The following is a 15,342-nucleotide window of genomic DNA, read 5'->3' as shown; positions in this document are numbered from 1 at the left end:
AGGCGTATCTTAAAACGCCACAATTGCCTGCAGCCAACCAATCGCCAGGGTTTAAAGGGTTAGCTCGATACGTTGCGCTGGCTCGTCGCTTTAAGCCGCGAACGTTCTCGGTTACCAGATATTTTCCCTCTCGTCGTCTTAAGCGGACGAACACGATACTCGCCTGCTATCGAATATTCCAATGGAAATTTGAAGTCGACGAATGTTTCTCTGTTCCGTTGAAAGACGAGGAAAATTAAAAAATATACATTTTATTTTTATTATATTAATTAGATGTTTGGAAGAAATTTATCGCAAAGAGGTTCCGTACCTTCTGCTACGACTACGTCGGTGAAATCAGTGAGAAACTGATTGCGATAATCGAGCCACAGACTCTATGTAATAAAGGTGCAGCACAAAAGATTGTTAAGAAGGTCAGGTCGATAAATGAGAACACGGATGGTCGGAGAAACGTTATTTTTAACTGCTGCTCCAGCCGGCTCTTTCGTACTCCTTGTGTAGGATAGGAAACGTCTAGTCGACGACCACGAGGAGAGTCGGGAAGGCGCCACAAAGGAAACAAGAGTAAGCCGAGCCGCGAGATTAGCCGCAGCTTAGAATTATTAACGCGTTACGTTGATCGCTGAATCGGTCGAACAAACGTATGGAATTACGCTGACTGTGCCAGCTTTCGTCCACGTATCGGAATACAAGGAATGCCACGGTTACCGTGCGAACGTTCAATCGCGAAGCAGGCGTGACATAGGTCAACGAGCTCTCGAATCGAGTCGCTAGTTATTTTTAAATATCGACGTCCACCGAACGTACCTTTGCTCTGGCCGACCTTCGCGTTCGTCCCACGAGGAAGGAAACGCCTCCGTCCGGCTACTGTCGCCTGCACCAAGCTAACGCGGCTTAAATCGTTGACGATCGGTAACTCGCACTATCCACGGTTAACCTCGTGGACGATCGGTAACTCGTAACGTCCACGGTTAACCTGGTGGACGATCGAGTGCGTGGTCGAGGACGTCAGTCGGCAGACCTGACCTATCGGAACGCGATAACGGCGACCTATCGATCGCAGCTCGATGTCCGGCGAGAAATTGAACTCGCCTTAGCCGAGCTTCGATCATGCCAGCGAGTTAAACTTTCTATCGATCGGCTCCTCGCGCCGAATCCTATCGAGTCGAACGTGACTCTGGCTTTCTCAGTGGTCTCGAAGTCGACTCTCTCGAAATGGCAAGAATTCTTTCTACTCGCAGAGGGGAAGAATCTTTCGGAGGGGAAGAAACACGCGTTCCCCGAAGCCACAAATAACAAACGCCGCATCGATTTTCACGCAGCTTTTCTCTGTGCTTGGAGAGAGGTCAGAGAAGAGGGAGACAGAGTGGTGCGAGTTTGTAGGTTCAGGTTCAAGGTCGCGGCAGCAGGAACCAAGATACGTGTGCGTGCGAACGTGAGTACAGGCCGTAGCGAGCGGTGGACGAGGAGGAAGCCCGGTCGATGCTGGAAAACCTCTTTCCTTCCACTTTTCCCGACGACGATGGCGCAGCGCCACCTCGGCCACATGCCAGCCACCCCTTTCTCGCTTCGCGGCGCCTCGTCTCCGCGATCCGCCGCTATAATTCCAACGTTTCCAATTCTCCGTAGACGAACACTGGATAACCGATTATTTCTACCGCTTGCTACGTCCTCGTGGTAGAGGCGTGCAATTTTTCGCGCTACGTACGAACCGAGAATTCGTATTGTACGCGTAACACTTTGCCATTCTCTGTGGTTAAATATAAATTGTTCGATGAAATCGATGTTGATTTATTGCTCGGTAGTTTCCTCGTCGCTGACGCTCGATGCACGGATTTTGCAAAAGCGTGGGCTCGTTCCGGAAATAACGGGAACCTTTCGAGGCGGAACATCGAGGCAGATTCTTTGATCGGTCGTAATTCACGTCGCGATGTCTGTCGACTTGATAATTTATCAGGCCGTGGCTGTGTAGCCGATGAGATCGATCAATAATGCAGCCGCTGCTTTTCGTTAGCTTCGGTGGCCGACATGGACGCGCCTGACGAACTCTCGTCGAGTCTCCTTGCGACTCGCAACTTGTTCGATACTTGGGATGGTTCGCGACCGACGAACCACGCTTTCGAATCGAAGCGCCATTCCAGGCGACTCGAATCGACACGCAGAAGCAGGTTGTCGGGCAAACTCGTGGCACACGAGATCGAGCTGACATGCCCCGTTGGTCGATAAGCTGCCGCTACGACCTAGGCCTCGGCGAAGTTGCGCTGGTCCGGTTCGCGTCTCCGCCAGCTGCACCGCCAGCTGACAGCTTCTCCTCCCTCTCTCTTGCTTTCTCTGGCCGATCGGCTGAAGCTCTCCGCTCCTCGGCCACCCCTCCATCTTCCTCCCTCTCGCTATTTCCTGCTTCTTGCCATCTACTTTCATCGGTTCGCGGAGGAGCCCCTTCAGGGCTACATTTCACGGCCGACTGACACTTGTTGCATCCACAGCGTCCACCAATGGCCGGTCGTTTTTCCGTACGCTCCTCTCCGAAGCTGGCCGAAAAATCCGCCGCCTCCCGGGGGACGTGGCGAACCTACTGGCTTGGCAACTAAGCGACCGCGGGTTTTGTCAGTACCGCCTAATGACAAAATCCGCGATCGCTTAGTTGCCAAGCCAGTAGTTCCTTCATTCCCAAGGTCAGCACGACGAAACGTCCATCATCCGACCAGCGCTGCAACTGTAGGACGCACGGTAGCTCGCCTAAGCAACGAACAAGCGGAGATCATTTTACCGCGGAAACCACGACCTTCTTAACGCGACGTTCTCGAGCGACGATCGAAACGACACCGTTTCCAACCCGCGGCCACTGGCTCGCAGCGTGGCGTGTGGGAATTGCACGTAGGATCGCGAGATCGTTGTAGCCGCCGTGGTCCCGTCCCGGGAGCAGCGCGCGATCCGAGTCGCAGGGAGAAGGGTAACCTTTCGAAGGATCCGTCGTCTGGCCGCGACGTATGGGGTAGATATCGACCGGCGGAGATACTCCCCGCTGCCCACCCCTAACAGCGCGGGCATCCCCTCCACGTAGGATGTGCGGCTCTCTGTCTGACGGCCGGTGGTTGCGCTACCCTCTCCGTCAGTTTGGATTTTCGAGCTGTAAGCACGAGCCGAGCGAGCGAGTGTCACTTCGGCCCGGAATGCCATGCCCGAGGCCGCCGCTAATTCCTCCGGGAAGTCGTTCCTTCAACGGGCATCGGGCAAAGTTCTCCGTTGGTTACGCCGCTCCCTGCGGACCAGCCATCAGGTGATATCTGTGGCACGGTCGTGCCAGTGTCTGCGTGTGGACGCGAACCAACCGGTGCACCTGATCGCCGACACTCGGCGTGCACCAGATCTCGTCGGTGAAATCGTTTGCCTTTTCGATCGCGGCGTTCCCTCCTTTCAGACGTGTTCGTTAGAACGCGAGATCGACGCGTCGTAAGTGCACTCGTTCGCCCGATACATTTTTCCCTCGTCCAGCCACCCGATGCCAATGCTTGGCCGAACATCGTTGCAGCATGTAGCAATCGTCGGATCGAGCTGTTCCGTGACGTGTCTCGACCAGTCGGGCTGCTTGCGAATTGCCCTCTAACGAACATAGTTCCGAGTGTTGCAACGACTCGATCAACCGCCACCGACCATGTTTTAGTGCTCTCGAGTGGCGAGTTTCTTTTCTTATGTTGCGTTGCTGGATTATCGGAGGTAATTCGAGCGTAGCAAGACCCGGGCAGAGGCTGGGACAGAAACGGCGCAGCATCCTCGGCGGAAACAACCGTTTCGCTTACGTGATTTACGCAGTGCACGAAACGCGTGCATTGAATCGAACGTCGTTGCCAGCTGCGGCTCTTCGCCATACGTTAGCCGATGTTGGCGGTCGTTAACGACAGCTGAGCGCTGCCTCGCTGGCGGAATTAATTTCACGTTTCTCCGTTAATAGCCATTCCGCCGTTTCCCCGCTTTAATTCCTCGCACTCTAATTCCCATTATCGTAAAAGGGTTCGAGCATAAAGCAAACGAAAGGAAGACGAGGAAGAGTGGAAACCAAGTGCACCAGTGAAAGGGAATTTCGCTCTGCCATTCAAATATCTCGGTTCCGTCCTGAAAGTAAATCGCTTGGTACGCGAGTCGCCAGCCAGCCAGTTTCCTCCGTATCTCACTGGTAATCGGGAATAAACTTTTCGTAATCGCGACTATCGTTTTCCAACGATGTGACGCTGTGTTGTTTTCGGAAGAATCGCGCGAGAAACAGCCGTCTTTTTCTCTTTTTTTTTTTTTTTTGTTCTTCTTTTTAAGGAACATGCATCGAAAGTAAAAGGGTGATTCCTGTTTCGAGACACGAGATCGATGACATTAGGTTGAACCGATCCGATCGTCAACGTGATTCTTTTCTTAGACGCGCGTAGGTTCGATCGCTTTGATGGGAAACGATCAAAATTTTGCTCGCGCCACCAGGGTCTTTGACACAAAACGATTTCGTAACGGCGTTGACGAGGGATGAACTCGAGTGCATCGTTTATCGAAGCGTTCGCTCGAAAAATTGCAAACAAAGTTTTCACGGTTCCGCCTGAAACCGGTTTTTCAACTTGATCGATCGTTTTTTCACCTCGTTCCTACACACCACACAGTCTCTTTCTCTCTTGTTTCCCTTTCGCAAACTCGGAATCGTTTTGCCGGCTGGATCCGTCCAACGTGCCGATCTCCGTCCCTTTCGATCGACCCTTTCTTTCCTCGTACGTACACGCTGTAACGACGTTTAACGTGTTGCAAAGCTGTCACGGTATTAGCTCGTTGAGAGTAAACGTCGTTACTGGAAGGTGTTGAGATTCTCACCTTCCGAATAGATCGATATTATGCAACTACCTGTAACGAAAGCAACGACGGGCTGGTCGTTCGTTGAACGTAGCGAACTCGTTAAAAAGAAAGTTCGTCGGCAGCAAGTTGATGAGAATTTGACGAAATGCGATCGTCTACCTGTTCAAATAGAAATCACGTTCGACGTTGTATCGGATAGAAGCGAACTCGGTCGTGTTTTCTCGGCTACGGTGAAAAGGCGAACAGACGATTTATTGGAAACAGCTGGATTTGAAATAATATTGTTGTTGTTTTTGTACCAGGTCGACGGCCATGGCGCGGAAACGGGACCGGAGCTCGACGAGGAAATGGAGAAGGTTTTCGCGATGGACACCGGAGAGAAGTTCGACGTAGCCCTGCTCGGTTCACCCTCCGAATCGGCTGGATCCGATCGAGATCGAGAACGAGGACCATCGTCGCGATATGGAGATCGCGACTTCAACCGTACGTGATCCTCTAAAACCTTCGTTCGTGTCGAAATTCCATTTATTGGCTTGGCAACTAAGTGATTGCGGATTCTGTCGATACCATCTAATGAGGAAATGCGCAATCACTTAGTTGCCAACGGAATATTTTACGCTGCCACGATTTCACCAGCGAAACGTACGCAGCTTTTGTAGCTTTTGCACGTAACTCACGATGGCAATAATTCATCGTTTCCGATTCCGGCACACAGAAAACAGTTACGTAAATCAATTTTTCTCGCGGTCCAAGGTTAAAACAATACTGCTACACCGCAACATTATTTATACTTTTATATAATATTGCCAACGAGATTCTTGCGTCTTTCTAGTCCTATTTTATTCCCCGGTTAATTCGTACGTGTGTCGTAAATCAAAGATGTTATACGTATATTTTACGGGGATTACGCGACAGTGGGATGTTAGGGCAATCGCTTAACCAAACTGCCAACACCTTTGCTCGCGTAAAAGCGTATTCGTTCGATGGTTTTATTGCAGAGCATCGGAAAAGAAGCTATCCCCATCCGCACATGCCCTTGAAAAGCCTTCATTCCAGGTCTATGCGACGACACCTTTCACCGTAAGTCATCCTCCGATAAGAGAAATCGAATTGCCTCGTTGATAACGACGGCGTCTTACGTTTACGTACGAATCGTATTGCGAGCTTCGCGATTTCACTTTGAGTTAAAATAGCAATTAAATGGCCAAGTAAAACAGTGAAGGAAATGGCGCGTGTTTCGTGTCTACAGCGAAGGATCCACGACGGAGGTTGGCCCGGAAGAAGAGAACGGCCAGGTGTTGACAGGAAATGGCGGTGGACAAGATACGGACACGATGGACAACGGATTGTACTCGTCGAGTGTGCACAACGTGGATGAAGAGACGACCGAAGAAACGGAGAACGTAGCGAGCAGCGAGAGCGAGGCGCCGATCTCGGAGAGGGCTGCTTCCGGTATCAGCGACAGTCCCACCATTGGCAGTCCGCGAGTACAATTCGAAAAAATCAAGGAAGAGGAGGTGCCTACCTTCAAAAGGGACGAGGTACCGAGCGTAGGTGTAGCTGTGAACCACGACGAAGATCGCAAGTGTCGCAGGCATCAGAAACACGAGCACAAGTAAGTCGTAAGCGTGGAATATCGATGAGTTTGCAAGGTCGCAATTGTGACACAGGTAAAAGAGGCTGGTAGAAAGTAAAAAGGCTGGATTTTGTGGAAAGACGAACAGAGAGAAAAATCGACAGGGATCATCCGTTAAAACGTCGGACGAATTGACGATAATTTGCTCGTAACGACCGATCCGGACGTTCCTGGCTAATTTTCATACGGCACGAAAGCCGGTTCAACGTCGTCGTGTACATTGTATTTCAGCAATTACGTACACGAAAGCATCAACCGCGATGGTCCCGCGTTACCGCCAAAGAAATTAGTCGGAACGCAAACGCGACGATTTTCATATCGCATTTGTAAGCTCGGATTAGTCGGTTAATAACGACCATATGTGTCATGTACTCGATGTCAACGACCAAACAAACGCTGTCCGTACCGTCCTATTTCTGTATTCTTCGGCACAGTTGCGTAGTTGTCTAGGCGCGTGCAAATTGCCGCATATATTCGCTAACTATGTACCGCACGTGTCTTTCGAATCGAGAGAAAAACCCGCGCACGTTAAACGCTATTGATAGGAGCGGATATTCGATTCTTTGATTAATGTACCGAGAAAGAGAGGACGCGAAGCGAGCGAGGGTGGGGACATTTCGGCGCGCTTTCAGCGTTAGACGGTTCTATGACATAATATTTAGCGGAAGGAATCGCGAACCAATTTGCAATTATTGTCTAATGCCATGGCCTTCGGCCAGAGTTTCACGCAGACTTTGCGAGCGCCCAACAACAGTCTGTTGCTTGAGGCCACTGTCTTCGTGCTGTTCTAATTAATCCGATCGCGTCTCCGTCTCACGGTGACCGCAGTGCTACGTATGTAACGATCTCTTCTTTCTTCCGCCATGTCCTTGGGTTTCGATTATCGTCCGGACCGCTACACCCTGCACATCGGTCATGTGGAACAAATGAAAAAGTACTTGTTTGAGTTTCCCTTAACATACGATAGACGTGCGTGCGAACGCTTCGGCACATCTCATCGATTTTCTAGTCAGATCTCATCGATATATATGTGTATATATGTATATATAGTGCAGCGCTATTAAAGATTCGCAGCGTTTCGAATACTCCGCAGAAACGCAGTTTACACGTGTCACAATCACGCACCCACTCTTTAAATATCAGGTGATGAATAATTGTCCCGCGGCTAACGCTTGCTCTTGATTTGTGTCGATGACGAGATAGACCAACTGCCAGCACAAAGCACGAAAACAGTTCTGGCACGCGCACTCCGAGTTAACGAAATAGACGTTATTCGTAGCTGCGCTCGTCTCTTGACGAAACATAAATCACATTTGCTCTAACCCTGACCGACGATCGCGATATAACAGCAGCGCACATGCGACGCAGTCGTCATCGATAGCGGCAGAACGCGTAACAAATTGGTTGAATTGTACGTTGCAGAAGACACCATCACAAGTCGCGCAAGTACTCGCTCCAAGAGGATCCGCAATGGAGGAAGCGATCGGGAGCCGGCCTCCCGGATGGCTCGAGCGTCTTCACCAGGAGAGTGAGCGTGCAACCGGAAGAGGCGAGTACCCTGCAGGAATTGGACATCGACGACCTGGAGTCGCACAGAAGCGACGATCCGCGGGGAATGAGGCGGCACAAGGCCGCCCATTCGACGGTGCAGATCGGCCGCAAAAAGGAAGGCGGCATACCTCACGATACTTTCAAGAAGATGTACGACCATTCGCCTCACGAGGTGTTCGTTCAGCTGGACGAACTGTACGGAATGGGCGAGGAGAGAGAATGGAGAGAAACAGCTCGGTGGATCAAATACGAGGAAGACGTGGAGGAAGGCGCGGACAGATGGGGCAGGCCCCACGTAGCCTCCTTGAGCTTCCACTCTCTGCTGAACCTACGTAGATGCCTGGAGACCGGCGTGGTCCTTCTGGATCTCGAGGAGAAGGATCTGCCCGGTCTGGCGTATAGGGTAGTCGAGCAAATGGTAATCGAGGAGCTGATTCTAGCGGAGGATAGGCCGGTAGTGATGAGAGCTCTGCTTCTCAGGCACAGGCACGTTCACGATCACGATCGTGGCTTCCGATTTGGCGGCAAACGCAACTATTCCAGCTACACCAGTCTACAGGTAATTGTTCTTGCCGCCAGAATCTCCTTTTCACGTTAGACGAGCTGCTCGAACACGGTCGCTCTCGAACGATACGTAACAATAACCGTGCGCCGTGTCTCTAGTATCGAACATATCGTGTACGGTTCTCGATGTTCGTTTCGTTCCGTGATCGAGACCCGAACGATCGTAGCTATTAGGAAAAAAGAGAAGATGCTAATGGCAACGTTATCGTGCGAACGCGTGTTCCAAGTCGATAGACTGCTTCTAGCTGCAATATTAACGTGCTCGCTCGATCAACTTTAAGCTGTGATATTACTAAAGTTTCCGCTATATAAATAATTGAACGATGCTAAAGAAAACTTTATATCGTGAGAAATAATCAATAGAAATTCGTAGAAGCGGCAGGCCTGACTGACCGTGTGCCCTAATGTTGTTTCCACAGTCCGTCTGTCTGGAGGAAGAGGACGCTGAACGGGAAGCCTCTGAGAACCATGTAACCCAACATGTAAATCTCTCGTTTCCCGACTTACAAACGCAGAATTTTCAACCTTTATCGCTAGTTTACGGCTTGCCCACCATCGATCATATATATGATATATATATATACATACATATACTATACTTTATATTCTACGTACCGATATTTACGCATTAACATCTTTCGGCATGAACTTACAGGGGAAATGAGTGTGTCTTCCCAATTTTTTCTCGTCGCTTCCCTATCTTCTCCCGTCTGATCGTGTGCATCGGGAAAACGTCTCACACGCGGATGCACATGTACATTACGCGGGAGAAATCGTGTCAATGTCCATTTTCATAGATAGAAGAGTATCGATCGCGGTAAATAGCGTTTCGTATTGTTTACGCGTATAAGCAGTAACGCGAATTAGTTTTAGGGAGGATGTCGTAGGAGAATGGCATCTCGCCGTTTAACTCGTAGAACTCTACCTTATTCCGTGCGATTTGTATTTAGCGCAACACCTGTAAGTCCATGGGTATATATGTCGTCCCACCATTGGCTTGCGATTCTTTCTTCTTTTTTTTTTTTTTTTTTTTTTTCACACTTACGTTCGTCGTTCACAACGAGCTTTCTCAATATCCTTCTTTTGGTATTTTCGAATACCAAACGTGGATACACTGTTGACACACACAGAGCCAGGACGGTGTAACCATCGTACGCTTGGTCGTTACGTACCGATTGCACTTTCATTCATTGGCATTTCACTTTTCAGATCGATGCTGTTTCTCTTTATTCTGTTTTCATCCTCTTTAGTAATCTTTTCTTTATTTGTTGTTTTTTTTCTTTTTTTTTAATTCTTGCCTTCTTCGTTCGGTATGTGTTTCCTTTGTGTCGTTATTGCATTACGTAGAACTGTTTAATGGTCCCTTTTACGATTTTGTTCGTTTCTGTACGGATTCTCGCTTAGTATAATACATATACCTGTTGAACTTTAAGTAGCATTTTATCCTGCGGTATGTATCTCGGACTGTCTGTCAGGGTGTCTGCGATTTTTCCTCAAGCTTAAAACAGAGGCGGAGGGAATGGAACTCGGTACGCGATCCGACAGATCGTTTTGTTAATTGGATAAGGAAAGGACGATCGCGTAGAACACGTCATCCGCCTCTGCGCGAGGAAAATTCTCTCTCGCTTGTCCGATTAGGGACGGAAATCCTTTTTTGAAAACCTCTGCCTGGTCCAAACGCATCGTATGCATACACTGCAAGTGGCCGGGACGTTGTTCGAACGATTGTAACTTGTATTCCTGTTCTATGTAGAACCTGAACGACACGAAACCAAAGATCGTATCGTCGAACTTGGCCTTGGACAGCAACCACACGGTGGTCGATATGAAGGAGGAGCTGACGTACACGAGCAGCAACGAGGACTTGAAAAAGAGTCACAACGACTACATCCTGAAGAGGATCCCGGCTGGCGCCGAGGCGACGGTCGTGCTGGTCGGCGCGGTCGACTTTCTGGACCAACCGACGATCGCGTTCGTCAGGCTCGCCGAGGGTGTGTTCATTCCATCAATCACGGAAGTCACGATACCAGTAAGATTCATGTTCACGTTGCTGGGGCCGAGGAACGCTGACCTAGATTATCACGAAATCGGTAGATCGATCGCCACGCTGATGGCCAATACGTCGTTCCATAAAGTCGCGTACAAAGCAAACGAGAGACGCGAGCTTCTGTCCGCGATCAATGAATTCCTAGACGACTCGATCGTTCTGCCTCCTGGAGATTGGGAGAGACAGGCGTTGTTACCTTTTAACGAGCTGAAGGCGAAGAGCGAAGCCATAAGGAAGCGGAAGGCCAAAGCGCTCGAGGACAAGACCAAACAGATTCAGAACGAGATGGCTGTGAAGAAAGGTAAGACGACTTTAACGTTCGACCAACGAGATCCAGCGAAAAAGAATAGGCACGCGTGATTTATCCGCGTCTTGTTTGCCACAGCTCTTCTTGCCGGCGAAGAAGAGAAGAAACCTCCCGATGACGACGATCCGCTTCGAAGAACCAGACGTCCGTTCGGTTGCCTCATCAACGATATCAAGAGACGCTATCCTTACTATCTGTCTGATTTCACCGATGGCTTGAGTTCGTCTTGCCTCGCAGCTGCTATCTTCATGTACTTCGCGGCCCTCTGCACGGCCATCACGTTCGGTGGCTTGATGAGCGACAAGACGCACAACGTTATCGGCATCTCCGAGACATTGATTTCTGGCTCGTGGACCGGGGTGGTGATGGCTTTGTTCTCCACTCAGCCACTGGTCATCATCGGCACGACCGGCCCCTTGTTGCTCTTCGACGAAAGCTTGTACAATTTCTGTCTCGCGAACGGACTAGAATTCCTGACCGTGAGAGTCTACGTCGGTATATGGATGGGCATCATAGCCTTGGCGATTGCCTGCGTGGAGGGATCCGTGCTGGTCAGACTCTTCACCCGGTTCACCGAAGAGATCTTCACGGGCTTAATCTCTATTCTTTATATCGTTGAAACGTTTATCAAATTGTACAATTACTTCGTGAAGAATCCGCTGCTAGACGAGTACAGTTTCATCCCCGAGACGAACGAAACGTTTTACGAAGAGCTGAACGTAACAGAGATCAAGGTCGTTTCCCCAAAGACCGGCGAAATAATTAGCATTTCATCGGACAAACCTCAAACTCTGATACCATCGCATAACGCCGCTGGCTTATTAATGAACCAACCAAACACGGCCTTGATGTGCACTATTTTGTGTCTCGGTACTTTTCTCGGTGCTTATTACCTGCGTATCTTCCGCAACAGTCATTACCTCGGACGAAGTGCTAGAAGAGCTTTCGGTGACTTCGGCGTGCCCATCAGTATTGTCGTATTCGCGTTGATCGATTATCTGGCCAAAGTGAAGACGGAGAAGCTACTGGTTCCGGAGGGTTTAACACCGACTATGCCCGATAGGGATTGGATCGTGTCACCAGCTGGCATACATAAACCTATTCCTCTATGGATGGCTATGGCTTGCATCGTGCCGGCATTGTTGGTTTATATTCTTGTTTTCATGGAGACTCAAATCTCCGAGTAAGTAGTCGTCTTCGTCTTCTTCCAACAGATCCGTTATAAACCCCTTGCCTTATTAAATATTCCCTCTTGTTTCTTTTTTATAGACTCATCATCGATAAGAAAGAACGTAAATTACGGAAAGGTAACGGGTACCACATGGATATAGTGGTAGTGTGCTTAATGAACGTCGGCTGTGGTTTAATGGGCGCCCCGTGGTGTTGCGCTGCCTCGGTTCGATCGCTGACACACGTCTCGGCGGTGACGGTTATGTCTCGCACTCACGCTCCCGGAGATAAACCGCACATCGTCGAAGTGAAGGAGCAACGAGTGAGCGCCCTATTAGTCGCCGTGTTGATCGGCATAAGCGTGTTGATGGCGCCGCTTCTACGACGCGTACCAATGTCCGTCCTTCTGGGGGTGTTTCTCTACATGGGTATCTCCTCGACGAACGGTGTCCAACTGTTCGATCGTGTGAAATTGTTTTTCATGCCGGTGAAACACCATGGCACGGCTAATTACGTTCGGCGCGTACAAACGTACAAGATGCACATCTTCACCCTCGTACAAATTCTGTGCCTGGCTATACTGTGGATCGTGAAAAGTACCAGGGCGGCCTTGGCGCTTCCGTTCTTCCTGATTCTCATGATACCTCTACGAGCTCAGATGAGGCATTTTTTTACCGCCGCAGAGCTAAGGGCACTCGACAGCAAAGGATCGGAACACGAGAGTACCGAGGACGAGCCAGATTTCTACGAGGAAGCTCCGTTACCTGGTTAGATAGTGCCTTATTCGACTTGTCCAACAAATACTTCCCCTCTTTCCTCCTCTATCCCCACGCCCGCATCGTTTTCTTCTTCTCCCTTCTGTCCAAAGGATCTATTCGTGCTTTCTGTTACTTCCAATTCCTGTCACGTATCAGAGCGACTCTGAATACTATCGCGAATTCTTGAAAAAAAAAGAGTCTATTTTCGTGAAAGAGCAAATATGTATGTATACCAATGAATTAAGAGGGAACGTAGATAAGAGATAAATAAGAGGGGTCTGATTCCCAACGGTGGTGTTAACTCGTTAAATTCGTAAAGATTATTTTGTACTACAAAATTTGTAAATAATCGAGGATGATGTGAACAAGATGAAACGAAAAGATGTGTTATCACGCCTGCGTCGGATATGTGTAGGTACTTGAACAACTAAATTTTATCAAATCACAACCATCGAGAGTCATTGCTTCAGTTTGGATACAAACTAATTAGAATCGGTATAGTTTGTTGTCGAAGAAAGTTCATTTATTACGGAGTAGGAAATAAAATGCAAGCGACATTCGATACCTACATACTATCTAACATAATCGTAGTGGAAACTTCAAGATTCGTTTCATCTTCTTTTCGACTTGGTGGGAAAAAAGGTGCCTCTGAATGCCTCTACACAGGACGGTGATGAACGACACGTTGCTCAGGAAAATTTAGGCGTAAAGGCACGAGATGCGAGAGTGCCAAATCAAAAGGTCATAAATTACAAAATGGTGCTGGTCCGTCTATGCAGAGCTAACGTAGACGAATGAAAACTAAATCTTTTATAAGGAAATGTTCGAATAGTTGTCATTAGTTGCTCTCATCGACCGATATTAAAAGTCTTACATTACAATTTGTTTAGGACCGTATCTCGTTAGCACGACGTGCGAAGAATTACAATCATTTAGCAATATCCGTTAAATATGTGCTCCAATATTAATCACTATTCCTAGATGAAAACGATATTTTATAAATAACTTAAAAACGAACTTGGATGTTACAAACGTAAATAACGACAGATTTCATTATATTTCGACTATATGTACTTAAACGTCAAATTTATTGTTCTGCCAATTACAAATCGATTCTTTTCCCATGGAAAATTTTCTTCTTTCGTGAAAATGTTTCCATAAATATGTAGTTTCTTAGACAGTAGAAGTTATATTCGTATGCCATTGGCAACACTTTAAGTCAATCCCTCGTATTATAAATAAGAGTAAAAATGCGGCAGTAGATTTTTACGCAATAAAAAATATTTATACATTTGTCTGTATTGCATGATTAGTTCTATTATAATTCTTTTTTACTATATTTTTGAGTGATAATGTCGTACGACATTGAAAATTTTTAATATCTTTTTCATATTTCTTGTTCGCTGAATATATTTGATTCTAAAAATAGCATAAATTTATTTAAGCAAACAAAGAACTACTCCAAACACACATCTAGAGAAGCATCGTGTAACATTGTTAGATTCAGGAAAAGAATATTTTGATTAGTAGAGTAGGGTTAAAAGAACTCTACATATTTCTGAGAAAGCTTAGATCGACTTTAAGCCATTTTTACATATTTCAAACAGAGTTTGTTTAAATTTGTCGTCGTATATTTATTTAAAAATAATATATAAGCAAAATTAACATTGACGAGACCTAACTGCGCCAGTGGTGAAGTCTTTAAACGTTCGCCTTTACTTATATACTTTATTTCATAACTGATCAGTATTGGCAATTATTTTGTGGTGATTGTTAATTTTACAATAATAGTTGATGTTACAAATGAATAATTTTTAAACTTTAAACAAGACCAAGCTATAATAATAATAATAATAATGATAATAATAATAATGTCATCGTATGTTGAATACATGCAATAAAAAGAAATTACTAAAATTAATATTTTAGATGCTGTTATAAAAAAAAGAAAGACATTCTATTTTAATCGGTTAAAATATTTTGCTAATCCGCTGAAGTACTTTATTAAATAACACTCAGACCTAATCTTAATATTTCCATAAAGAAAAAATATATATAATCGCATTACTTATTATTTGTTTATACAAAAGTACGAAAGCTACGAATCAACAATAACATTGCGCTGCATAATTGTGATAGAGGGCCAGAATTGTAAAAACACACGGTAGTAGTACTTACGAGCATGTACTATTAGCATGAAATAACACAGAATTTCATTAGATATGTCTAGACATTAACATGTTATTATATACATACTACTGATATTACCTATATTGAAAGATTATCATGATAAGTATGAATTGTTATGAATTCATAAAAGAATTGTAAATAATCTAGTTGTCATACAGTATTAAAAAGTAATAATTAGTAATAGGCTCCTATTAGATGGTTTATGCCTTATATTAGAAAACAAACAAATAAAACATCTTATTTCCCCTCCATTTTGTAGCCTTTTAAAATTACGTCCTTGCATTTCAAATTC

General features: G+C 46.8%; 1 protein-coding gene across 3 annotated transcripts in view; it reads left to right on the top strand.

The window, feature by feature from the left end:
* Positions 1 to 15,301, top strand: part of LOC126869890 (band 3 anion transport protein) — a 47,655-nt gene extending 32,354 nt beyond the window's left edge. The window contains exons 1-9 of one of the 3 annotated variants that reach the window (XM_050627043.1): positions 3,109 to 3,280; positions 5,130 to 5,310; positions 5,826 to 5,907; positions 6,077 to 6,442; positions 7,886 to 8,573; positions 8,998 to 9,060; positions 10,332 to 10,926; positions 11,011 to 12,115; positions 12,202 to 15,301. In XM_050627043.1, the coding sequence (XP_050483000.1) occupies positions 3,179 to 3,280; positions 5,130 to 5,310; positions 5,826 to 5,907; positions 6,077 to 6,442; positions 7,886 to 8,573; positions 8,998 to 9,060; positions 10,332 to 10,926; positions 11,011 to 12,115; positions 12,202 to 12,874 (3,855 nt within the window). In that variant the 5' untranslated portion in view covers positions 3,109 to 3,178 and the 3' untranslated portion in view covers positions 12,875 to 15,301. Of the gene's footprint in view, positions 1 to 3,108; positions 3,281 to 5,129; positions 5,311 to 5,825; positions 5,908 to 6,076; positions 6,443 to 7,885; positions 8,574 to 8,997; positions 9,061 to 10,331; positions 10,927 to 11,010; positions 12,116 to 12,201 lie in introns of those variants that run through there. The other 2 variants (XM_050627045.1, XM_050627054.1) reach the window with 2 other exon arrangements.
* Positions 15,302 to 15,342: the final 41 nt, after the last annotated feature.

This window comes from Bombus huntii, chromosome 1, assembly GCF_024542735.1.
Source record: "Bombus huntii isolate Logan2020A chromosome 1, iyBomHunt1.1, whole genome shotgun sequence".
Lineage (NCBI taxonomy): Eukaryota > Metazoa > Arthropoda > Insecta > Hymenoptera > Apidae > Bombus > Bombus huntii.
Note: the sequence above shows the minus strand (reverse complement) of the source record. Positions and strands in the feature narration are given on the sequence as shown.